The sequence below is a fragment of the Nothobranchius furzeri genome, chromosome 15 (genome assembly GCF_043380555.1).
Source record: "Nothobranchius furzeri strain GRZ-AD chromosome 15, NfurGRZ-RIMD1, whole genome shotgun sequence".
Taxonomy (NCBI): Eukaryota; Metazoa; Chordata; class Actinopteri; order Cyprinodontiformes; family Nothobranchiidae; genus Nothobranchius; species Nothobranchius furzeri.
In genome coordinates this window covers 36113475-36139963 of record NC_091755.1, presented here as the reverse complement: position 1 = coordinate 36139963, position 26489 = coordinate 36113475, and the positions used below count along the sequence as shown (strand labels likewise).

General features: G+C 41.8%; 1 protein-coding gene across 2 annotated transcripts in view; it reads right to left on the bottom strand.

Moving 5' to 3' along the window:
• The window catches only part of arhgef19 (Rho guanine nucleotide exchange factor (GEF) 19), a 34442-nt gene extending 13995 nt beyond the window's left edge, over positions 1–20447 (bottom strand). The window contains exons 1-3 of one of the 2 annotated variants that reach the window (XM_070544767.1): positions 19536–20447; positions 1631–2336; positions 1056–1547 (exon numbers count right to left, since the gene is read on the bottom strand). In XM_070544767.1, the coding sequence (XP_070400868.1) occupies positions 1056–1547; positions 1631–2315 (1177 nt within the window). In that variant the 5' untranslated portion in view covers positions 2316–2336; positions 19536–20447. Of the gene's footprint in view, positions 1–1055; positions 1548–1630; positions 2337–2595; positions 12983–19535 lie in introns of those variants that run through there. The other variant, XM_070544766.1, reaches the window with a different exon arrangement.
• Between the last annotated feature and the right edge of the window lie 6042 nt (positions 20448–26489).

Sequence of the window (26489 nt, the reverse complement as noted above, 5' to 3'; positions counted from 1 at the left end):
TTAATCGATTAATCGTTTCGAGACCCCATCCGATTCATCGATTATCCAAATAATCGTTTGTTGCAGCCCTAGTATGGTATGGTATGGTATGGTATGGTATGGTATGGTATGGTATGGTATGGTATGGTATGGCATGGTATGGTATGCTGTGCTATGGTATGGTATGCTGTGCTATGGTATGATGTGGTATGGCATTGTATGGTATGGTATGGTATGCTGTGCTATATGGTATGGTATGGTATGCTGTGCTGTGCTATGGTATGATATGGTATGGCATGGTATGCTGTGCTATGGTATGGTATGGTATGCTGTGCTGTGGTATGGTATGGTATGGTATGGTCTAGTATGGTATGGTATGGTATGGTATGGTATGGTATGGTATGGTATGGTATGGTATGGTATGGCATGGTATGGTATGCTGTGCTATGGTATGGTATGCTGTGCTATGGTATGATATGGTATGGCATGGTATGGTATGGTATGGTATGCTGTGCTATATGGTATGGTATGGTATGCTGTGCTGTGCTATGGTATGATATGGTATGGCATGGTATGCTGTGCTATGGTATGATATGGTATGGCATGGTATGCTGTGCTATGGTATGGTATGGTATGCTGTGCTATGGTATGGTATGGTATGCTGTGCTGTGCTGTGGTATGGTATGGTATGGTCTAGTATGGTATGGTATGGTATGGTATTAGTCATATAAAATATTTAAAATAATTAATTGTCCACAAGAAATATTGCCAACCCTGCCTCTGTCCTGGTACATTTTGTGATTGGCATCTGTACGAAAACTAATCTGATGTATTGCCTAAATTATATCACGGAACAGAGTGAGGCTATCACTTTCAAGGATTTCTAAAAAATATCATACATAATTCCTGATGGGGAAAACATTCAGCTTTAAGGCTGTTTAAAGCAGCAACACACTGTGCTCAGGCTAGTTGTTAGCTCATCAGGTCAAAGACTGTTGATGCCACCACGTCTCTAAACTCCTGAAGCTTTATGAACTACCTTTGAAAGAAAAGTTACCAGGATGTTGGTAACTCACAGTCAGGGTTTGGGCTGAGGCTGCTTGTGTTCTGCCTGTCCCTGGAGGTCACCCGAGCAGACAAGGACTTCCCCAGCTTCAGGGTGAATGAGTTCTTCCTTTGAGACAACTGGAGTCTTGATATTAACTCTGACGCTGAAAAACGCCGGCGTTCTTGGTCGACTTGACGGGTGCGTGACAAAAAACTCATCCCAGATGGAAATGATGTCCCTACACTGCTGCTCTCCTCATCCACTCCTGTTTTGGAGTCCTCTATTATCTGTAAGGGTTCTGTTGGTACATTGAAGATGTCTTCCTGACTGATGTTTAGGAGATTTGGAGTATCACATGTTGATGTAGGAGTAGAATTGGCCTCCAAGGATGATAATCCGCTCAGGTCCTCCTCCAGAAAAGATGCAAAGGGTCCAGGAAAGATGTAGTCCGCCTCCAGAATTGGGCTGTTGAGGGATTCATCACTCAGGCTGTCTGGAGAATAAACCTGCATCTTTCGTCCTGTGGGCAAAAAAAAAAGCACTATCAGCAAAAAGTTAAGAATGTTAAAAGGTTAAAACGCCAGATTTTCTTTGTCTACATACGGATCGACTTCTCTCTTAGTGATCCCTGTGATGCTCTTCTCTGAGGCTGGCAGGCATCCGGACCCTGATTTTCGGGGCACTCAGGTGAGGAAGGGGAGCCTGGTCCCTGAGATTCCCAGGAGTCTCTGTTTGTGTAGAGAGAGGACAGGGGCAGGGACAGAGGGAGGCTGAGGGCTGCATGGAGAGGACGACACACTGTTGTTACCATATGTGGCTTCTTGGGCTGTTCCTGCAAAGAAGTTCTGGTCCCATTCTGACAAACAATCTCCTTCTGATCCATCGTTTCTATGGGAGAGTTCAAACTGTTTTCCAGTTCGTCTCTCCTGTGGCAGATCTTCTGCATGTCATTTAGTTCATTCAGTGTCTGGCTGACCCTGTTCAGAGATACAGAGTCCACCAAGTGTTTTGCATCTGAAATAAGGTTCTTCCTCTGAGAACCAAAACAGTTTGATTTAGGAGTTGCTGTTGCTTGTAGCTCAATAAACGCCAGGGTTTCCTGTTGACACACGGCAACGTGTTTGTGATGACATGGATGGAGGAGAGGCTGGCTCTCCTGGGACTCACTCAGACCCTGGGACTCTCCCGGACCTGGGATCCACATACTGTGCGTCTCTCCTCTGCACCGAAAAGAGCGAAGGTGGGGCTGGAAATCAGGAAAAGGTGAGAGGCCATAACCAGGGTGCATGGCTGAGCAGCCACATGGGAGCTGCAGTGACAAAGAAACACGTCATTAACACTTATGTACAAAATAAACACAAAACCATCTGCAAATAACATTTTCTGAAGGTGCTTTCAAGCCATGACCTCGACATATTTTATCTTCACATGAATTTTGTGAACAGATTAAACACAAGTGTTGTAGTAAAATTGGTTTAGACTGGATGTGGGTATTTATAATGCCACATAAATTCTCTTCAAACAACCTCTGGTTTTGAAGCATCCAGACGGTGTATCAGGATTAGTACCTTCATCAAAAACTGGCCATGCCCAGTCCTACACATGTCTACTGCCCTCTGGTGGAGGATCTACAGGTGGGAAAGGACATTAACACATTGAATAATTTAAAAAAGTAGTTCAATGTTAAAAACCCTAGCAGGGATGTTCGAGATGAACCTTTACTATATGATTGGCGTAGCTGAGTTTAATCCTGCCAAAGGAACATTTTAACCAACAAAACAGATTTATTTCTGGGTTTTTTTCAAAAGGTCAAATAAAGATGTGAAAAATTGTGTGACTATAACAAAAAAGGACAAATCATGTTCTCTGTTTGAATAAGTGAACAAATGAACTGATTATGGTAAAAATTAATGAAGTTAGCTGTTTGAATCTCAGCCATCACAGGTATATGTAAATCTGATCAGAGAGTATCTGTATTATAGAAATGATTACAAATGACACACACACACACACACACACACACACACACACACACACACACACACACACACACACACACACACACACACACACACACACACAAAGCAGGATATTTAGCAGTCAAAGTCGCGTTCACACACAGACACATACACTTCAGTCTGGTGTGCCTCCTGAACCGTCTTCCTGCTCTAATTAAAGACTTCTTCCCACATAGCATTCAGTCCCTGTATTTAACATCTCTTCACACACACACACACACACACACACACACACACACACACACACACGAACGCACGCACGCACGCACGCACACACACGCACACACACACACAGCAGCTCCAGACAAAATACCACGTGAGCAGGAACAGACAGAGGAAGACTATATTCTCAGAACTCTCACCTTTCACCTGAGATCTAAACTGAGCAATCACAGAGGTTCTTATTCTACCTCCCTGAACTCGTGTTTGGTAGCAGGCACCTGCACTGATCCAGATTGAATATTTACAGCGAGTTCCAGCTGAAATCCAGCAGGGGGTCATAAAGTTGGATCTTGATCATGACTAACTCTCTAAACAAACACCAAAAGAGCCCCAAATCATTTTACCTTGCTGCTTCCTGACTGAGAGATGTTAATTTTCAACATCTGGTTTAAACACACGTTATAGAAATACCCTCAATTATAAACTGGATAAAAACATATTTTGAATTGTAGTCTCTGGCTGTTCCCAATCGGTTCTATTAGGTTGTTGAGATCAAGATCTCATATATTATGTTAATACAAATGGCAACCTTTCCATTGGAGTTCCTAGAATGTTTTAAATGTAATTTTCTTTTCTATAATGTTACAAAACATTTGCAAAATTCCCACATTTTTGACTTGAGTTACAGAGCTTTACATTGTGTCTCTGGGATTTTGAACATTTTCAGATATATTCTCATATTTGGACATATCTGGAACTTGTCTCGAAACCCTTCTCGGTTTAGTTTCAGTCAGTCAGAAAGGACCAGAAATGTGAGACAACTTTGGGAGGAAGTGGGGACCAAACTACAAAAAAAGCGCGGTGCAAACAAATTGAAACATAAATGAGATACAATAGACCCTTTTACTGTTTGGAAACAATATGACGTCAGCGAGAATGCGCGCGCAGCTTGGCAACAGAGAATGGTGTTGTTTCAGGCTTTATCAAGCTACGCTGCGGGGTTATCACCGCAAATATTGAATGTTATATTATTAAACTCACTTTAACGAATGGCAACAGACTCCCGGATCCCTGTGGCATTACGGAATGGGTGGAAGATGTAGGTGCGTGGCCAGATATCACCCAGTGGCCCGATATATATACGTTTTTAGTGGAGAGGCCCAGTAAGTACACACGTGAGAAGCTACGGGCATACAAATCGTTAGATGCATACAACTATGTTGTCTGTAGCCACGTACAGAAAGTAAAATGTCACGACATAGACTCTGAGTTTTGCGTCTTGAAGGCAGAAGTCCTTCCTAGCCAAAGACAAGGACACAAGACTGCTATGTACGAGGCCTGGGTCATGGTAAACAAACCAGAGAACTACGTCTTCACAGCCAACTGTACCTGCATGGCAGGGTGAGTATAGCATAGGTTTCTTTTTTAGCGTGCTCAGAGTACAATCGTGTTAATTTTAGAGAAATACAGTTTATACTAATATGCAGTGGGAAAATACAGATGAATTAGAATGAAATGTTAATTTGAAGCATGAAATAAAGCGTATACATTTATATGTAACTTTAGTACATAATTACCTTACCTGATATAAAATGGGCGCTACAAACTCGAGCATTTCGGATCGTGTTTTCAGTCCAGTTTTCATCAACCCTTTTGATGGCCTGCAGCCACAGATGCCTCCGATTTTGTTGAAATGGATGTGCTCCCTTCGGAATTCTGTAAAGTTTCAGTCCACTGCTTGAAGAGAAGCGATTCTGGCATCCATACACGCAACACCCCGACATTTTTATGTGCTCAGAACTTCAAAACAAAGGGTTTAAAACGCTGTTTTAGTATCGAGTGTGAATGAGGAAGCCTTCACTCTCGTTGCCAGGCTGCGCGCGCAACTTTTGATGACGTAGGTAGTTAAAGGGCCTATTAAAACTCTTTGTGGCCAAATTGCAACAAGCATATTTACAGAGATGTCATGCCAATATTGTCATTTCTTTGCCTACTAATCTGTACTTTACGGTATATGTCACCTGGTTGTATATAAAAACGTCTCACATTGTGTGAATTCTGTATTATTCCAGCTGACGTTTTTCACGTTTTCTCCACTATTTTAGTCTTCAACGAGTCACCAACAGCCAAAGAGCCACAGCCTAGTGAGATACTGGTGTACAGGGCAGATGTAGCTACATGTAAGGCCACATTTACACTGATATCACCTCGGTCAGGGTCATTGCATTTACATTGTCAACATTGTCCATGCACTTTTCGGCCTTGCCTCTCTGCGGTTCGTTTCATGCTGAGCCGACCATAAACACCTATCTATGAACTGATTGGCCAGCAGAATTTACATCACTCTCACGCCGACCTACTAGTGGGTACCTCTAATTGGTACTGTTAGAATCATTCAGCTGTGACTTTTTACATGCTCAATTCTCTGACAATCAGCGGGGTAAACATCTTCTCTGAGTGCCTCAAAGACCTGGCGAAGCTGCAGTTGCAGCATGTGGACTGACCCCCTGCTGTGAGATGACCACACAGCACCAATGTCAATAAAACCAGCTCAGCGGCCTAGTGGTAGGGTGTCCACCCAGAGTCTGGGAGATCAGGGTTCGATTCCTGGTCGGGTCATACCAAAAGCTTTGAAAAAATGGGACCCAATGCCTCCCTGCTTGACACTCAGCATTAAGGGGTTGGATTGGAGGTTAAACTACCAAATGGTTCCCGAGTGCGGCTGTGTCTGCAGCTCACCGCTCCCCCAGGGGATGAGTCAAATGCGGAGAACAAATTTCGCACACACATCAGTGTGTGTGACAACTGATGGGACTTTAACTCTTTTAACTTTAATGTTCAGTGAGAAGAGTGGGAAGCCGTGTGCTTCAAGTCCGAGTCTCCAAAAGCAACACTGCTTACGCCCACTTCTGTTTACTAACTTGTGGCGCTAAGGAATGGCACTCCGGGCTTCTCCGCACCACTTCAGCAGGGCCTGCCCATGTTCTCGTCAATATCCACATTCCTAAGAAAGCTGTGTAAACACAGCCTGGCAGCGTGGACTGTCCCTATCCGGCACAGGCCGAACTGACCAGAGCCAATGCCTATACATGAAAATGCACAGTTTCAGGAGGTTACATTTCGGCCTGTCTCCCTGCCTACCTGCTGCCTACCTCAGGTCCTATTTCAGTCATACACATCTACGCTGCTGCTTTACATTTTGTTGCTTGGACACAGATCAGAGAAACATTCAACATGGCTACCAGGAACAGGATGCCTGCCTCATAGGACACCATCTTAGCTGGAAAGATCCCGGCACTCTACCAAAGACACACACTAAGGAAAATAAATCGACTAGAAATGTTCCTGTTTCTTTACTCCTCCCTGTATATAGAGTCCTCGGGTTCTCTTACACACCAGATTGTGACCCTAGATCTCTTTTTGAAAATATTTTCCAACGACCGGAGGGATACCCTAATAGCCCTCAGCTTTTCCACACCCTCAGTAAGAAGAATGGATTCTGATGATTTTCAGTCTTCCCTGAGGATGTACATCATCTGACAGGAAATCCAGGAGAGGTCCTCGCTCATGCAGACTCACAAACACATTGAGTCTGCAACACATTATATCTATGTCTGTCTTTCTGTCTATAGGGAGCCTAAGTCATGACCATCTGCTTCTGGACCACGGGTCCACGGAAGAACAAAAAATTGATCCAAGTCAACGGCGCTACAGACTGTCATGGTCTGTGTCTGCGTCTCCCCTCATGTGTCTCCTTGTGTTCTCCATCCCTCTCTAGGTTCTCCGTTTGTGTCTCCTAGCGCCCTCATGTGTCCTTGTCTGCGTCTTCCTCATGTGTCTCCTGGCGTTCCCCATTTGCCCCCAGATCTTCAGCCCTCTAGGTTTCCCCCTCCCAGGTCCTGTGCTCCCGTGGCCCCTTTTTAGTCACACCCCTGTAGTTTTTATTTCTGCAGTGTTTTTCCTCTAGTTTCAGCTCCCCCTTAGAATATTAGTTATGGTTGCTGCTCTTCTTGTCTTTAGTTTTTATTCTTAGGTCATGTTTGTTTCCTCCCTGATTAGTAATTGAGTTCACCTGGTCTCTCTCTCCCCACACACCTGCAGCCAATCTCCCTCTCATCCTCCCCTGTGTATATAACCCTGTCTGTGTCGCAGTGTTTTGTCGGTCCATTGTTCGTGTCAGTCTCGTTTCTCTCTAGCTTCTAGTGTCTCTTGTTCTCCAGTGTTTTTTGGATCTCTAGTATTTTCATTTGGATTTTTGGTTTTTGGCTCCCTGCCGTCTTGGATTACTCCTAATAAAGGATTTTTATTTCATCTTCCTCCTCCCGCCTCGTTCATCTGATTTCCTGCATCTTGGGTCCTAAACTTCCTCCTGCCCACATCGTGACACAAATGTTACATACTAATCCCGTTTGTTATGTACCATGGAATTCACATAGGATGTTCGCGAATTTTAAAGACACATTCTGATGCCAAGAAAGCGCTTTTTATGAAAGTCCTTGTAGATTTTGTGTGAAAATACATCCAGGACTACAAATGCACATCACCTAAGTGATGTGATCGAACCAGACACGGAGAAGAAAAGAGGGGAAGTGGCTGTAAGTTTAACAAACTATGAATCCTTCCTTCAGGAGGAAAGAACCACCATAAACCTGGCCACGTGGTAAGTAGCAGCTACGCTAGGGCAGAGGAGACATGACGGAGGTGACGTCATATATGCTATGTGCTGACGTCTGATTTGTAGTCATGCTAACTACGAACATTTACAAGCTGATAAATCTCAAAGTACATGACTGGCGTGGTCGAAACACACATCATTACTTTTCACTTTAATTGAAGTACAACATATGTGTGATTCGGGGCGTAAGGCAAAAGCGGATTAGAAAATAGCTGTTTTAGCCCCGTTGACTTGCACTCATTTTTTCATTCTTTCGGGGACGGAAAGGGAAAACACTTACGCTCCCCATTGGTTAATTTACTCCCACCCTCTATGACCCACTCTCAGCTCCACTTCTTTTCCCAATTTTGGATTTTCTGGGCATGACGAGGCATGTGACATGGCCACAATGGCAATGGTGGGAAGTGCCTTTTTTGCCTGAAATTACAGTCTTTCTGCTTTGAGTTTCAATGATGATCTAATGATCAAATTTTTGTTTAAAACACTAAATTATTATGACACAATGATAAAGGTTGTGGCACCAGGGAGGCAGAATGTTAACTGTTAACTTTTGCTCTGCTGTAACTATTTGTTCATGTGAACACATAAAGAGCCACACCAGGTTTCTTAAGTTTGTTTTTTTAAGTGAGTTTTCCTACTAAAAAGTCGTGAAATGTTATACTTCACAATACATTAAACAGCATAAAATCAGCCATTTTATGCCTGTATAGCCCTTTCTGGTTATAAATACGCACATTTTTCTTAAAGGATTACTTTTTATGCTGTGTTTGTCTGGAGAATCACAGTTTCTCCTCATCTAGCAAATGTTCGCTCTGAATGTGAGGCTGCTGAAAAGCCACACCTGCTCTTGCGGAAAACACAGGAAGGCCAGTCAATCCTACCTCCCTTTGTTTCTCGCTAACACACACACACACACACACACACATGCACACACGCACACGCATGCACGTGCAAACACAAGTGCACAAACACACACACACACTTGCATGCACGTGCAAACACAAGTACACACACACACACACACACACACACATGCACGTGCAAACACAAGTGCACAAACACACACACACACTTGCATGCACATGCAAACACAAGTACACACACACACGCGCGCGCGCGCGCACACACACACACACACACACACACACACACACACACACACACACACACACACACACACACACACACACATTCTGAAGATCAGGCACAAATGCTTACCTGTTCCCTGCAGCAGACAAAGGCAGCTTTTATCTGAGTTCTGTGACCAGGCTGATCTGAACACAGGACACCTGGGAGGGTATGGGAACTGCTTCTACTGATCCACTCATAGTGCAGCCACTGAGCCATATAAATACATCCAGACCACTGCTGCATCATGACACAAGCTTATTGGTGTCTGTGTGTGATTACTTGCTGTTTAAACAGTAATCCTGCATCACCAGCAGCATTATCTAAACTTTACTTACATCCACGGTCTGTCATGTGGGATCAGAATTGAATTATTTGCAGTGCATTATCAGGACAAAGGAAGGTTTATAGTTATTGCAACTGCCACGGTCGTGACACAATTCAAATAAATGAGGGTTCACTGATCCTCCACAAACAGCCAAGTCATCATAAATCAACACACTCCTACTGAAGAATTAGCTATATATATACATTTGATCAAAAGCTTCAAAAAGACTTCAAAAATTAACACTAATCTTCACCAGAGCATTTACCAAAAGATAAAAGCATGCACATTCCTCACATTGATAGCATCATATCATACCATTTCAACTTCAGCTCCAAAGACGTGTAATTTCCCCCGTCACAGCAGGGTGTTATTTGTGATTGTTATGGACTTTGCTGCCAGAGTTTCCCCCTGTAATTTCCCTAAGACGCCATGTCGGTAAGCACGAGTTAATGACTGGCGCTCCGGCACATCTCTAATACCAGAAACTGTACGACGAGCAGGTTTAATTGTGATATTTCGTTTTATTTTGAAGGTCTTGGAGTAATCCCCTAATGAAGTGTGTGAATCTGAGGTTGAACCAAATGTTGTATAATCACATAATTAAACATGTTTGATGCTCTCCAGAAGAGGAGGATGTTAAAGCAAACAAGACTCAATGGAGAAGCCAATGTGCTTTATAAAAACACACGTTTCCACTTTGGAGATGTTTGGGATGGCAACACAGCTATGGAGAGGCAAAAATACATAGAAACGTATTATTATTATTATTATTATTATTATTATTATTATTATTATTATTATATGTGATAATATATCACTTGGACTTTATTCCTTCAGTAATAGGATAAAGTGGTCTAACATACTTCCTAAAAGTTTCTCCACTCTTAAAACTTCAAGTACTAACTATAAAACTTCAAGTACTAACTACGTTTTTATTACCAAAATGAAATCTTTAGAGTAAAACCTCACTTCTCAGTTGATTTGCTTATTTTCAGTAAAAACGACACAATCCAACCCCAACAGGCTCTGTAATTTGGGTATTTTCAACATTTGTTGCTTTAAATTGTTGCTTTCTTTATTTCAAGTTTCCTTTCTTGGATTTTTACTTGATCTCGTGAAGTTGACCCCTTAAGCCCTAGGCCTATTTTGAAGCCTATTCCTCGAAAAATTGTAAAAAAATGGTATTTAATGGTAAAAATAGTTTAGATAGCCTTGTAGTGCCAGGTTTGCTGATTAATTTCATGGGAATTATTACCATTTCTTCTGTAGTGTGAGGTTTTTTGGCCCCGTTAAGGAACTAACATCACAGAGTCCCCCACCTGGAGGACCCTAGGGCTTAAGGGGTTGGTGCAAATGAGCATGATTCTTTGTCACATTTAGCCACAAATAGTTTTAATGTGTTTTAAAGTGGTCACATTTGGTTGTCAACGCCTTGCAAAGTTGTCCCATTTTCCTCACAATTCCTGACTCATGGAAACTAAATGAGGAAAGCATGTGTCCCAGAACACCAGCTTTCAGCGATCCCTTCTTCATAGACTTTGTTCCTGAGGGATAAACATGGTATGTCGATACTTGGAGCACACACAAACTCAGTACAGTTGCATGACTCGTGCACACAGAGCTGCCAACCTGTTGCTTGTTAGGCACCTATGACAGGCGCACAAGATCAAAAATTAAGTGAAAACCAACAAGAAATGTCTGCAAGTTTTGTTGTGTTGATTCCTCGATGAACGCATGCAAGCTTTATTTTGTAAGGTGACTAATCAGGTGACTAACACAACACTAAGCTTGGAATAATTAAATAGGAGAAATAAAAATCTTTAATCTGAAATAGAAATTGTCATCAGAAGCCACAGACCAGTGAGATACTGAGCTCCCATCATATAGCAGCAAAAACCTAGCTGAAAGCTGAAAATCTACCTTTACGTGAAACACACACACACACACACACACACACACACACACACACACACACACCTCTGCCAGCATTAGCTCTGGTGTGTTTGTTCAGACAGACTGAAGTGTCCTGACTGTATGGCGAGACCAGCTCGAGTGTGTGTGTGAGAGCTCAGTCTAACTCGGTCACATCGGACCACTAATTACCACGAAGTAACTAAAGAGCCAGACATAGTCTAAGGAGACATGACATCACCCAGCTTCACTTCTGGGGGGAAAAACATGTAAAGCAAAACACTCAAACTCTTAAATCTGTGAAACGGAAGAGAAGGTAGATTTAATTTATTATTTTCATTTTTCTGAGTAATTTGAAGTTAGTGAAACCTTGAGTTACTCAAAATTTCTCCCTTACAGGCATGATTTCCTTAACGGACAAACAAGGTTAAGTTGAATTTTCTTCTGGTCACTTTTAACCCGTCATCAAAACAAGCCCCAGAACGATTTTTAAATTCCAATCAGAGACACCAGATGTCAGGATGATGTTTCTTTTGTGTGTGTGTCTGCACGTGTGAAATTAGTTTTCTCAGTTGTTTCGGGTCACGGCGTGTCTTCATTTATCTTCCAGCTTTCACACAGAGACAGGTGAGCACCCCAGAGGCAACAGAGGAGGCTGATTGGAGGGTTACCCAAATGTTTACATATGCTGTGGGTCCTCCTAATCCTCCTTCAGCGCCTCAGGCTGCTCACTCATGACCATCCAGAGCACCACAAGGTTCAAAAAGCTCTATAAGGCAACGTCCACCTGAGTGACAGCTCGTGCTTAAATCCATCAACATATGACTGAAAAGATGCCGAGGCCTTAAGTGACCTTGTCTCACCCGCTGAGCTTCTCGCTAGCAGAGGCAAACATGAATCGCTCCTTTACAAGCCTGGAAAAATGACGGTCATCTCACAGGCAAACACCAGAACGTTTGGACCTTTAACCTCACCCACCGTTGCAGCTTCACAACTGATGCAAAAGAAGCACACGTCCAGAATGGTAAAGACACAGTGACTCTGCTTTCTCTTTAGTCACAAAACAGCAAAACTGACTTAGTGAGAATCCAGCAAGGGGTAAATCCTGAAGAGCTCATAATCAGCACTGCTTTGCAGATCTTGGCCGTCAGTAACAAGCTTCACCAAAAGGGAAGATCTTTTTTGAACGTATGAACCTCAACTTTAATTTTATGTTTAGCTGTTAAAGGGGAGATATCAAGACTTTTTCTTAAGTCATAGTAGTCCTATGGTCGACCCAAAATACGCTTATGTTTATGAAGTTCTTTGCACAAAATGCCTCTCACATAACGACTTCTGCAGTTTTATTTTTGACAGTTTCAGTACCTTCCAAAATGAGCCGTCTCTTTTAGAAAACAAGCAGTACCTAGCCATAACCAACCATGCCTAGCTCAGGCTGCTATCAGCTAAGAAGCTCTGATATCTGAGAGGGGCTTAGAGTAGAGCTGCTGAACCTCCAGGAGCAGCTCTCTCTTGCACGTGAGAAGTGATTCTATTCTAATTTCCCTGTTTGTGACATCACAAATGGGGACTTTTTAAACAGCTTGTTCCAGGCACAACATCCTTAAAACAAAACACTGACAGAAGACAGTTAGAGAATTTTTTTTGTTTTTATAGAAGCATAAAAATTCCCCTAAGCATGCCACTGGAATTAAAAAAAAATTAGATTAATGTAGATCGTCTTAGGACCCCCCCCCCCCCCCCCCCCCATCTAGTGTTTCATGACTTACAGTGGGGTCGCAATCCCAACTTTGGGAACCAGTGTAAGGTAAAGGCACCCTATGGATAGGATGTTTAATTCTTTCTTTTACCCAACCAAACTATTCTCCCAATTGTTTTAATTTTGTTTTGTTCCACAAAATCTGGGGTCTATTTTAAAAATTGTCTGTTATCTTTGTCAGGTTTGATTTTTTCATTGGCTATTAAAAACAAATGGCATACACATTCATATGTTTTCCACTTCTTTAATACCCAGGAAATGAAAGTGAAAAAAAAAATTGAACAAAAATCTTAATAGACAAAAATATGGACTTTTTAAGGAATCAAACATATTTACTGGTTCATTTAAAAATTGACCAAAAGAACTCAATGTTCCATTTTAATGACAGTATTTTCAAATAAAAGTTGATTGAATGGGAAGCCCGTAACTTTTATGAAAAGCCCCAAGCAGCTTGCAGTAATACTGCCCTAATGTTTCACATGAGCTCCAGTGTTTATCCACAAACATTTAGTTTGACTGCTGCTGTAAGTGCAAACGCTGTGTTACACCAAGGCTAGGAACAGTCTCCAATAAATGCAGCGTTTACTTACCTAATGAATGTTTGCTGAAGCCAAAATTATCTGATTGCTTTAGAAAATGATTTAACTGCTCTTTGTTTTTCTTTTGTCAGAAACCGAAATACTTTGTGTTAAAAACCACTAACAAGTAGTTTCTGTTTTTATCTTTTGATCCAGGTTTGTGAACAAAACAGAAAAAACCTGAATACATCCTTTAATGTTCCATATGTGTGTGTGCGTGCGTGCGTGTGTGTGTGTGTGTTTTTTAACCGCTGATGAAACGATTACCATCAGAAGAAAGTGCTCCATCATGCGCTGTGGTTTCATGTTATTTATTCGCTCATTTTCTGGATCTTGGAATTAAACAGGGAGTAAATCTTGAAAATCTCTTAAGGAGCACTTTTGACACACAAAGGCTATCGGCGTATGATGGGATTTGAGGGAAAATAAAGGCTGATTAGGATGTTTTCAACAGTTTTCATGAATTTATAACGAGTTAAAACCAATAAGTAAGGAATAAACCTTTTTTAAACACAGTAAATACACTTTCAGTTAGTGATTGGGCAAAAAGGGTGTGTCAGTGTTTGCAGAGGTTACATTTAGTCTTTTATATCCACGATGAGTTCTTTTAGAAGGAGGCTGGATTTGTTTAACCCAAACTGTCAGTCAGGACTTTGTGATTCCCAGCTTATCTTTGCTGCTCAAGCGTCCAAAAGCTGTCCTTTCCAAACTGCAGATGCTGTCTTCATCTGATCATGTTTTGAGCTCACACTCTCTTCAATACTAAGGCGCGTTTTGTCCTCAGACGCCCCAACACCGCTCCTCTCCCAACCCCGTCTCTTGTTTTTTATTGGCTGGACAGGTATGGACAAGTCGTGTTGAAATGGGATCGGGTAAAGGTTGAACACACCTCACCAGGAATGACCAGCCGCGGATGATCCCCCTTGAGCCGAGGGCTAAAACTGTAAACTATTCCAAACTAAATACCAGCAGCCTCATTGGGATTAGTGTGATGATCTGATAGAATGATAAATAGAGCCAGAGGCTGTAAATAAAGAGAAGAAGTTGCTGCTCTTTAGCGTGAGAGCAACACCTGGTTTGAGGTTTTGGTTTTTTTTCTTATGATTAGGAGTCACAGGAAAGAATATTTTAGTGAAGAAGCATTCCAAAACCTGAGATTTCTTATCTTGCGTGAGTAAAAATGTGCAACGTGCTGCACAAAACTGGCCAAGTCACGATGTGAAATAACCCGAGGGCTACAGCGGCGTACAGGTGTGCCAGGCAATTTACATGCAGTGGACTCACATTTCATTATTCTGTTCATTTTAAGCCTGATGCTTGGGTCAAATATCTCCTGGCATGCAGGATAATAAATGGTTGAGTTTGCTGTCTGATTGAAGAGCATCTGAACTTTATGCTTTCACTGCATTCAAGCGGCTGCATCAGCAGACGTATTCTACATAGAATCAAAGCTGTTGCAGGAGTGTTATCAGTGTCTTAGTAGGTGGTCCGTTTTACAGCCCAAGCTTCCTGGCAAGTTCATGTCCAGCACAGACGAGACCCTTTTACATGCAGAGATTCTTTTCCACATTCCCCGGATGACTCGGCACACTGTGAAACTGAAGCTGGAGCAGCAACAAACACAGAAACTACACATGAGCAAGAGCAAAGGCAGCTATTATGGACAATTAAGGACACGGCTACCCAAAAGGGCAAGAAAGTGACTAAGTCTTTTTAAAGCAACAGTGACACTCGAGTTTAAATGGCAGGCTGCTTGAACCACATGATGCCTCATGATTTTGGTCTATTTAAGTGATAGCTCAGATATTTTGTGTGTTCTACAAAGTTAGCAACCACCATTTTACCTGCTGTAGGTAGCTGGCTCTAGCCACTAGCAAGGCTTCTGTCTGCATAAATAATACATCTGGGGTGTCCATGTTTTTCAAGACACAGACCACATTTGCTAAATTGAGGATACTCACAGGCCACAATACATTTTCTCCATAAAAGAAAACACAACAAAGAAACCACGTTTGATTTTAGTTTGAATCTTTTAGACATTTTAGACTAAATGAAAGGAGTCACGCTTGTTTGCCCTCGCAAAGAAAATCATTAGTCAGATGTTAACTAAGGCTTAGGGGAAAAAAGTGAAAAGGTTGTGTCTGTGATGTTGCATGCATCCTTTTTACTCTAATTAGCACAGTTTTATGCTTGCTCACAAATCTGCTTTACAGCTAAAGTCATTGGGGGCTTTTGGTTCAATTTACTATGAAATCAAATTAAAAGCAGGAAATGTGGTTAATCATTTATATATATATATATATATATATATATATATATATATATTGCTCTATGCTAATAAAATTTAATAACATTTTTTATATTGCGTAAGTATATACCAAGATAAAATCAGTAAAGAAATAAAATGTTCCCTTCCCACTTGTAGATCATCCACCACAGGGCAGCAGACAAGTAAAAACTGGATATTGAAGGTTTTTGATGAAGGTACTAATCCTGATGCTCCTTTGAGATGAAGGGGTTCAATGTATATGCAGTAAAAGGGCTACATTGCTACTTTTCACTGTACTTAATATTTTGTTTGGCCTCACATTTTGTCATGTTTTGAAGATGGTAGGAAAGCAGGCAATAGTAACTTTATTCATAAGGAACTTCATTATAAGAACAATCCATCCATCTTGGATTTCTCACTCTGCACTCTCATCGTGCTAGTAGGGTCTACACTGCCCCTAGTGTCCAACATCCATCCATTTTTGTAACCCGCTTTTCCATGTAGGGTCGCGGGGCTGGTGCCTATCTCCAGCTGCCATTGGGCAAGCAGGCGGGGTACACCCTGGACAGATTTCCAGTCCATCGCAGAGCAACACAAAGACACACAGGACAAACAACCATGCGCACACACATAATTGAGAGAGACCAAACAACATGGCAGTCATATTTTTGAACTGTGGGAGGAAGCCGGAGTATCCAGACAGAACCCACACATGCACAGGGAGAACATGCAAACTCCTTACAGAGAGACCCCAGGTCAGGATGCTATGGTGCAGTATGGGGGCCAAAATTAAGACTACTGCCCAGCAGCAGGAGGCTATATAAATTCTGAAGCAAACTACCGACCTGATTAATGATAAGCTGGCGCCAGTAACTGAGAGGCTGGTGCTGCTTACTGAGAAATAACACTTTTACCGGCGTGCCTAGACTGGCCACTAGCTGACTAGTGACTCTCCGACATGCTAATGGCTAGCCTCTCCTATGCTAATGCCAGACTATCCATGCTTAAGGTCCATCAAGGGCGTAGGAAATCCAGCTAGTGGCATGCCTAGGCACGCTAATGACTAGCCTCTCCGACGCTAACGCCAGCCTATCCATGCTAATGGTCCACCGAGGAGGTAGGAAATCCATCTTGTGGCCAGCCTAGGCACGCTAATGGCAAGCCTCTCCAATGCTAACACCAGCCCGTCCAGGCTAACGCTAGCCTATCCATGCTAATAGACAGCAGAGGGAGTGTGTGAACCAGTCAATGACCAGCCGAGGGCTGCTAGTCCCTAGCGTATCTATTAGTAACACCGGTAAAGGTGCTATTTCTCAGTAAGCAGCGCCAGCCTCTCAGTTACCGGCACCAGCTTATCATTAATCAGATCAGTAGTTTGCTTCGGAATTTATATAGCCTCCTGCTGCTGGGCAGTAGTCTTAATTTTGGCCCCCATACCGCGCTAAAGGATGCAAGCCCAGGACCTCCTAGTTGCAAGGCAACAGCGTTAACCACTGCGCCACTGCGCAGCCCTAGTGTCCAACACATTAATAAAAATCTCTTTTAAATTTTGAATTTTGAAATCATCTACCTTCATCAATAGCCTGTGCTAGTGTGACTAAATCCTACCATGCTCAGCAACACAGTTTGGACACGTCTGGTCCAGCCCTTGTGCTGTGATTGTAAAAATCCTAGTAACTAAATTGGAATTACTTCTGTCTGGTTTTATGCTACAGAGTTTGGGATGTATGGTTCATGATCATAAATCTCTTAAAATCAGCTTTATTTATCAAATTATCAATGACTTAAAAATGCACAGCATTTTTTACTGGTTTAATGATGAATGTGGCATTTTATTTTGAAATGTGATGCAATTTGTTATTTTAAGGAACAGTTATTATGGTGGTCCTACACAAAAATGGGATGACTAGCTGCAGCTGCTATTTGTGCTGCAGTAGAAACTAGCGTCCCATAAAATGAAACGCAAAAGATGCATATTGCAACTTCCTGCTTTCAAGTTTCTAAAGCACATTTGGAAAACATGCTAGCTTAAAACCTTTTTCCATGACTCTTAACAACGTTCAAACCTAGTTTAGCTATAAAAATATTGTGGAGATTAAAATATAAATTAAAAAAATGAATAAAGTGGTTCTCTCACATTAATCCTCTGCCAATAACACGGCTTGGAACAAAAGCAGCTTTTGAACCATCCGGTTGTTAATCTCGCTGAACCGCTGCACTTCCCTGGGTCCTCCACATATTACGTTTCTGTCCACTATTCATAGTTTAACTCGCAGCGGTTCAGGACAGGAAATCAATTGTTCAGAAACGGCTTCAAAACATCTGAGCTTAAAAAAAAAAGGCCCCCCTGATCAGGTAAGCTGACAAAAATATGTGTATGTGTAAATCAAGCTAATAACTAGCGTCTCACACACACACACACATACACACACATGCTCAGATAGAGGCTGTCTGAGTGGCAGGTGATAGGGCAGGTGCTCTTCAGACTTTTTTTGGGAGGGGGGGGGGGGGCAATCATAGTTTGAGTTAGAGTGTAATGTGAGCAGGCATGCAGAATGAAATCAAACCTACAGAAGTGGCTCAAAGGCTCGAAATTTAATCACAGCTCAACAAGGCTGGTCGACCTAAATCTCTCAGACACCCCCCCGACCTTCTGATTCTTGAAGAAAAGTTTAACAGAAGTTTGCAATCGTGCAAGGACTCTCCTTCCTGGAGTAAATGGTAGTTAAAGGGTCCAAGGTCCAGATTTATTCCATGTGCTGCTACACATTTATGGTGCATTCAAGTCAGACATTGTGAGGTAAATCTGATTATGTAGACGCCCGCCGTCCTTTTATTGTGCTCCAGCTAAAATAGTTACCACCAGAGTATCTATGCAGGCAGACGATACACTTAGTCATCAGGGTGGCAGACAGGAACGCAGCCCTCACCTCAGCTCACCTTCTTTCTGATACGAGCTGAACAATGGTGAGAATACATCGTACGGTAAGAAAATTTTATTTAACTAGAGCATGACTTTTAAAGGTCCCCTACTGAGGCACATAATCTGCCTGGTGCTGCAGGAGGAGAAGAGTATCAGGCTAAAATCTTCCACAGAGTGGATTATTCGAGCCACGGCGCCAAGTTTCAGCCTTGAACAGTTCTTAACAACCCCTCATCTAACATATTCCAGACATGCACTTACCTGCCTTGCTCTGCAGCAGCTCATAGCTGCACTGTAACCATCACATTTACGGCTCACTGCCTAGGGAACTGCTGGAAACATCACTGATGCAAGAATCGACATCTTCAAAGGGAATAAATTAATAAAGAAGCTACTAATCCCACGGCTAGGCATCAGGATAAATGGGCATCTGCGGGCATTGTCAAGGATAAAACTATCAAACTGAACAATGTTCTATTAATCTGCATCTTATCGACCTTTTTCCACCTAATTTATTAACAAAAAAAACACACCGTTCTTTGTGCCTTGTGCTTTTTAAGCATTTGTGTTGTAAGATTAAATCAGTGCACCTGACAAGCTGCACAGATCTTTTTTGTTTTGTTTTATCAAACTGCATATTTCAGATTTCACTCCTCACCACAAATGCTGCAGTGACATGCGTTTGGAAGATGAGGGAATGTAGCTCCAGTCTCTTAATTTGTCATTTGAGAGTGAAGGCAGCTGTTTGGTACAGTACCTCACTGGCGATCTCAGCCTGGAGTGTGTGCTGGATGGTGGCCAGCAGCAGTGAGTGAATTCAGGCCATCCCAGGGTCAGGCTGAACCACTCTGCGATCCATTGCTGCCTTGTGTTCCTCCCGGCTTCTCTCCTCCCCTCTCCTTACTTTGCCTTTGTTTTTGTTTTTAAATCACAGCACCAACTTTTCAAGACCGTTTTCCTCTGCTTGGTTTTTCTCCTCTTGGCTCTCCTGAGTCTCTTCTTCTTGGAAAATGACGAAAACGAGTTCAAAACAAGCTCCAGCACTGTTGTTCCTCTTGTCACTTACAATGCTGATCGTCTCTCTGAAGGTTCTCTCTCTGCCCTCTCGCTTCTTTTCCCTCCCACCCTCGCCCCCTCTCTCTGCTACTGTTGAGGAAGTGCTCTCTTGTTTTCTCTTACTCTCCTCCCTTTCTCTTGCCCGTCCTCTAATAGTTATTTAGTGTCTCATTACAGCACCTGCCTTCACACAGAAAGGCACCGAAAGAGGGAAAAAAAAGCAATGATTTTTGGTCTGATGCAGCAAGTCTGTGTTGAACTTGAAAACAAGCTGAATTCCTTGCATGTAGAAGTGTGTATTTGCATGCAGCATTGGTGCACAAGTGCAACACTGGTGCGAGGAGAGCCCAGCTGCATGTGTGGGAACCTGAAAACAGCTTTCACACTGTGAGGAGATGACAGAAGAAAAGTCCAGCTTCCTTTCAAGGCAGAGGTTTAACCTCATTTTATCTTGAGACCTGATGAAGTTGTAGCCATTTTGGTAAAATTTTGTAAATATTTTGTGAAAACCTCATAAAAAGAGGAACTCCTAGTTATCACCATGTGAAATTTCAGCTCAAGATCTATGAAACTAACTTAATTATTAGTTTGGCCTGCCAGACTCGCCCTCTGTCTACTCTACACAGAGGAAGAGTCTGGATAATCAGAGGTAGAGCACCATGAGGGGGCGGGACTAGCCAGATCAGGAAAAAGGTGAAAATGACAGCTGTGTCGCTGTAGCTTTTTAGCTGTAATCAGAGATGACGTCTGGCGTCGACACCAACATCATTCGCTTTTAGCGCTTCTTCTTCTTGAGGAAAGAGCCGCAGCAAACTCCGCTTCAGGATCTGCCCACACGTAGCCGGGGATCTGCCAAAACGTAGATATTTTTCTACGTTCTGGCCTGTCATCCACATGACAACTGAGTTTTTTCACACGAAAACGGATCTTTTTAAAAACTCCGGCCAAAGTGAAGATCTGCGTTTTCTCCGTTTTGGGTGTCTGCGTGTGGACAGACAAAACCGGAGTTTTAAGGTCCGCAACGTCACTTTCCGCAACAAACAAATGCTGACATCACGTGTGCGACCTGTGTTTACACTAGCCGACAGCATGGATGCCCTCAGAGCTGCGCTCGCTTTATCAATTGTCCAAGCGCTTTTTGCTTGTTTGTTTTTGCAAGCGGAATTACTGCTCCTTGCGGAAGACCACAGACGAAGGACGAGGTTAAGAACGGGGGAAGTGCTGCCGCCTACAGGTCTGGCATGTCCTTAACAACGTATTTATCCGGGTACGTGTGGACAGAGTTTTGTTTTTAAACGAGGTGGTGTGGATGCAAGTTTTTGGAGGGGCGGATATTCGTTAAAAAAAAAAAAAAAACCGGCTACGTGTGGACTAGGCTTCAGACGCCATCTTCACTGTTTATGAAAACCTGAGCGTCGCGGTGTGGGACCTACGCTGCTCAGCGCTGATTGGCTTGGTTAGAATTTTCAGGGGGTGGGGTTATTTGAATGTAAGCATTACCAGCATGGTATACATCTCTATGGTTACCAGGCCCTTTGCTTCTCATAGGGAAGCATTGGCATGGCTGGCAAGACTACCTAATTGTAGCCAACTGTGTTTGGCTGTGGCAGCCATTTCGAATCGGATTGACTCCAAAAGTCAATTAGTTGTAAATTTTCATCTAATGATCATTTTCAGTGAGTTTAATGAAAATCCTTCCAGTGATTTAGGTGTTACACTGCAAAAAACGATTTTCAAGGAAGTTAAAAAAGGTTGTTTTTTTCTAAAAAGAAAAAAATCTCATTTACAAAACCAGCACTACTTGAAATGAGGAAAATGTTGTTAAACATGATCCACTGATTTTGTTTTGAGTAAAAAAAAAAGTATTGCCAACAGGAAAAGCAAAAAGTGCTTGGCGAGAATTAGTCAAATAATTGAAAGTTGGATTTATTTGTTAGTTTTAAGAATTCTAGCCAGCAGCTTCTGTTTTTAAAATATAATATTATTGTAAGTACTTGTCATGTTCTGTGTCCCTCTGTCCCCAGCCTCCTCCAGGTTGTCCTCTTATGTCCCATGATTATTCCCTCCTGCTTTGTTCTTTCCCCATTTAGTTTACTGAATGCACCTGCCTTCCCTCCAGATCTCACTCACACCTGTCACCTGTTCACCTGATCACCTCCCTCTGTGTTTAACAACCCTGTCTTGTCCTTTAGTGTTCGTCGGTCCATCGTTGTGTCTACGTTGTTCTGTTCCCTCCCGAGTTTTACCCGAGTCAGTGCTCAGTTGTGAGCTTCTGTTTTTGTTTTTGGATCGCTTCCAATCCAATCCAATTTTATTTATAAAGTGCATTCACAAGGCATTACAACCAAACAAGGCACTGTACACTAAAAATGTTGGTTAATTAAACCGGCGTTATACAAACATGTCGAACACAGCTAAAAGATAAAAAGGAAATACAACAAAATTCCCAAAAATAACAGCTAAAAATCAACAAGACACAGGGTGAATAAAAATTAGAAAAACATTTTAAAAAAGAACCTCAATAGTACGGAAGTCAATAATTGTGGAGTCCATTTTTAAACAGTGCAGATGTAAGTCTTGATCAAGTCTCCTCCTTTAAATAAAGGAGGAGACTTATTTACATCTGCTCCTGTCTAGTGTGTTCTGCGTTTTTGGGTCCTAACCTCCTCCTCAGCTGTTTTTGTAGATGAGAACATTTTTTTTGTCTTTTTAGACTAAAAATAAGATAAAACCTTTTTACTTCCATTAAAAGAAGGTTTTCAGTGAGTCATTGCAAAGCAAAAGCACACAGAAATACACGTGCAAAAAAAACCATCAGCCACCTTTTTGCTCAGTTTCGTTGCAGTAAAGAAGATCATTGAAAGCTCCTATTTGTTTGAGATTTAACTTTGAGTCACAGCAAATTTTTTAAATCCATTAACAACCTGAAAAACTTCAGATTAAAGTCATGATGCAAAATAACATTATCATTTTATTATAACTTTTAAAAACGTTTTTCATTTATAAAGTGTTGGGATGAGTCTGTGTATGGTGGTGACGACTCCACAGAAATGTATTAGAAAAACAGGTTGGAGTAGATTTTGCTTTGCTCCGGCCTGTTTTTGAGCTTCTTACAGCAGTTAGTGCACATCTCCCTCCTCGCTCCAGTAGTCTGCAAACGATGCAGCTAATGTCCACGGCGCATACCTGTGCTTGCTGACATGTACTAACTCACTCTTCCCGCAGGCCATGGCAGAGGAACGCTCAGCAGTCATAACACTTCAGCGATGAACGTGGCAAAGAGGGAGGAAAGCAGAGGAGGAAAAGGAGGAGGAAGCATTAAAAAAGGAGGGCTGAGTTCATTAAAAGAGAGAGGCAGAGGGATTGAGGAGGTTTCATGAAAAAGAGGGTGAAGAAAGGGTGAGGTGACAGACGGCAGTGGGAGGGGAGATGAAATAAAAGTCAGAATTTGCCCCAAGGTTACAGCCATTGGTGGGTAATGTGGGAGAGAAACCATTTACGAACGCGCGTCTGCTTGTGACTCGTAATAAGTTTGGATCTTACTCATACGTGTCTGCTGCTGGGAGGAAGACGAGCGATGAACAAAAAGCCTAGATGGCTGACAGATGGGAATGATTCATGTTAACGTTCATCCCTGCAGCACGATATCGCTCAGCTGAGACGTAATTATTTCAAAACTCCACACAGAGGAACATGTTGCATTCATCAAGCTAGATTTATTTTGGTCTGAAATGTCTACAAAGCAAAACGTACACCAAACAATCTTCAATCGTTTTTGTTTTGTGCAATAATACTTAAAAATACTTTATATAAATACCGTGCAGGGCATACAAGCAGAAAAGCTCCCAACATGCTTATTACACACGCGCGAAAACATTATGCTAGCCTTTAAATTTTAACAAGAAAAACAACGAAACAGTCACGTTCCTGCAATCCTACAGCATTCATTCATTAATAGCACTGACTTTAAGGCTGTGGTCACTAAAGAAAATACTGTGAAGTTTTCATTAGATTTCTAGCCCAGTTCAGCGTGTGAAAGCAGTTGTTTATCATCTTCTATGTCTTTGAAAGAGTTTTTTCAAGTGTGAGAAAATTGGGGTTATCTCTAGTCGAGGTTAAAGACTACAAATGATTGACAGAATGTCGGTGCTACAAACTAAAGTGGAATCAGAGTTTCACCTCAGGGACTCTTAGCACTTCGAAGCGCCTCAAAGGAAAACATTGCACAACGGCAAAACGGTGTTGGTTATGCCAAACCTGTAGCTTGTGATAAATGTTAACAAACACAAAAACAGTCGGCTGGCACTAGTGACACGGTGCAGCTTCAAGTAACTGAGGTGTGAGCTAGTTAAACTTAGATTTATGCAAAAATTATTACATATTCTTGTGCAAAAATCACCTTAAAAACAACAAGTTACGATCTGCATGTGCAGACAATGTAAGAGGTGAGATTAACTTCCAGTACACAAGTGTTATTTAAAATATTTGTGCTGCACTTGCATTAGCAAAATTAAAATATCTTTAGTTTCACATGGTGAATATTTAGTCATCCCAAATGCAATGGAGCATCTTCCTCCTGTCATTCCTTTTCTGTGCAGGAATCCTAATTCATGATTCGGCAGGATGCGTCGCTTGCTGCAAGAGAAGCAGTGCAATTTGGTTTACACAAAGGAAAAAGAGAAGAGAGAATTAGTCGTGTCAGACTGGCTCCTGGATGGATTATTTCTAAAGACAAAGTTTTTGTATTCATTTGCCGGAAAAACAAGGCAGACTTGATGCAGCATTTGTACACCAAATAAAATAAAAGCCTTAAGTTTTAAACTTTCAAAAATGTACTTTGTGGGACTGATATAAGTATGAATTTTTAAACTGGTGCATGTTATAACTACAAAGTTACAGTTATCATTAACAACCTGGGATGCCATGAACAGGGGCGTCGGACTGGGGGGGGAAAGGGTACCGTTTACCCAGGGCCCACTGCAGGGAGGGGCCCTGAGACAGCTTTGAATAAAAATGTTTTATTGTTGTTGTTTTTCCCCCCAACTTACTTAATGTCTTAATAAACTTCCCTTTACCTGGATAAAGAGGTTAAGAAACAGAATTTCGCCTTAAAAATAATAACTGAATAATCTCTGAGGCATCTATCACCCCTTAAAAATGTGCAAAGTGGTTTAGTCCACATCAGCGGCCAGGGGCTGCACGGCCTCATGTACAGCTATAAGACATCGCAGATGCCGACAGCCAGAGCTGGAGGCAGGAGAGTCAGTCATGTCTTTTCCCAAGAAAGGGAAATCTGGCTTCCAGAAAAGAAAAGAAAAGAAAAGAAAAGAAGGAGAAGGAGGAAAAGTTAATTGAACAGAAGCAAGTAGAAGGAAGGTGAGCAGCAGCAGCAGAACACAGTTTTAGCTGATATTAGCTAGCTCTCAGAAGCTGCATTCATGTTAGGTGTTCAGTGTTAAACGCCTTTAGTTTCACCATCAAGATCAAATATAAATTAATTAGTGTTATCAGTGAAAACACTAATTAATATATATATATTAATCAGAATTATTATCGCGGGCAGCCGCTGCCAATTAAATCGCGGACCTCGCAGTAAAAACAGGTTTACTCTGTGTGGATATTTCAGCTCCTTCCCAGTCATGGACCAGGACAAACTTGGTATCGATGGATTCGTGGTAATCTCAGGAATGAGAAGCTGCCACTGCTTTTCGTATAGCATGATGACACTGGTGTTAGAGGATTGTTATTGACTTGGTTAGATATTTTAAACCTATTTTAAATTTCTTTATATTTGATCTTGAAAACGGACAATCTTATAATTTGGCTGATAATGCAGGGATTATAAAATTTAGAGTACATTACATTCACAGAGAGAACCTGGTTTATTTCATGTCATATGTATTTAATATATCAATATATATCAGTATCAGCAAAGCTTAACATCATGAACCATGACAGACCTGACTGAAGAGCAGATGAAGATATCATGCCAGCCACTGATGAGAAAACATTACAAGGATCTCACAGCTGAATTTGAGAATGAGATGCTACACCTGAGAACAATATATGGTGCCACATTTCCACACATTCGGTCTCCTCTTGAGCTGCTTAATGCTATCTACAGGATGCAATTACAGAGCATTTTTGGAGAAGTTTGTATTGGACTGAGGATATTTTGCACACTACCTGTGACTGTTGCTGGGGGTGAACGGGCTTTTAGCAAACTGAAACTGGTGAAAATTTATTTGAGATCAACAATGTCCCAGGATAGACTGAACAGCCTAGCTCTTCTTTCTATTGAAAGCCAATTAGCCAAAGGATTGGACTTTAAAGATCTCATAAGTGATTTTGCTAACATGAAGACCTGTCAGTGGGCATCTACTGGAAAATAAATTCCAGGATTTTTGTTTGAACACATTGTTGGCAAATAAAAATAATTATATGTGAAGTCTGGGCATTTCACTTTTATTATGCTGGCATTTGTTTTTGCTCAATATAGAGGTTAAACTAAGAACATATTTATTATCTTGTCTTATAGCATGACAAAAAATGTGTAAGAGAGATATTACGTAATTGAGCATGGGGGCCCACCTTGAAGACTTGTACCTAGGGCCCAGAATTTGGTGCTACACCCCTGGCCATGAAGCCTAGAAAC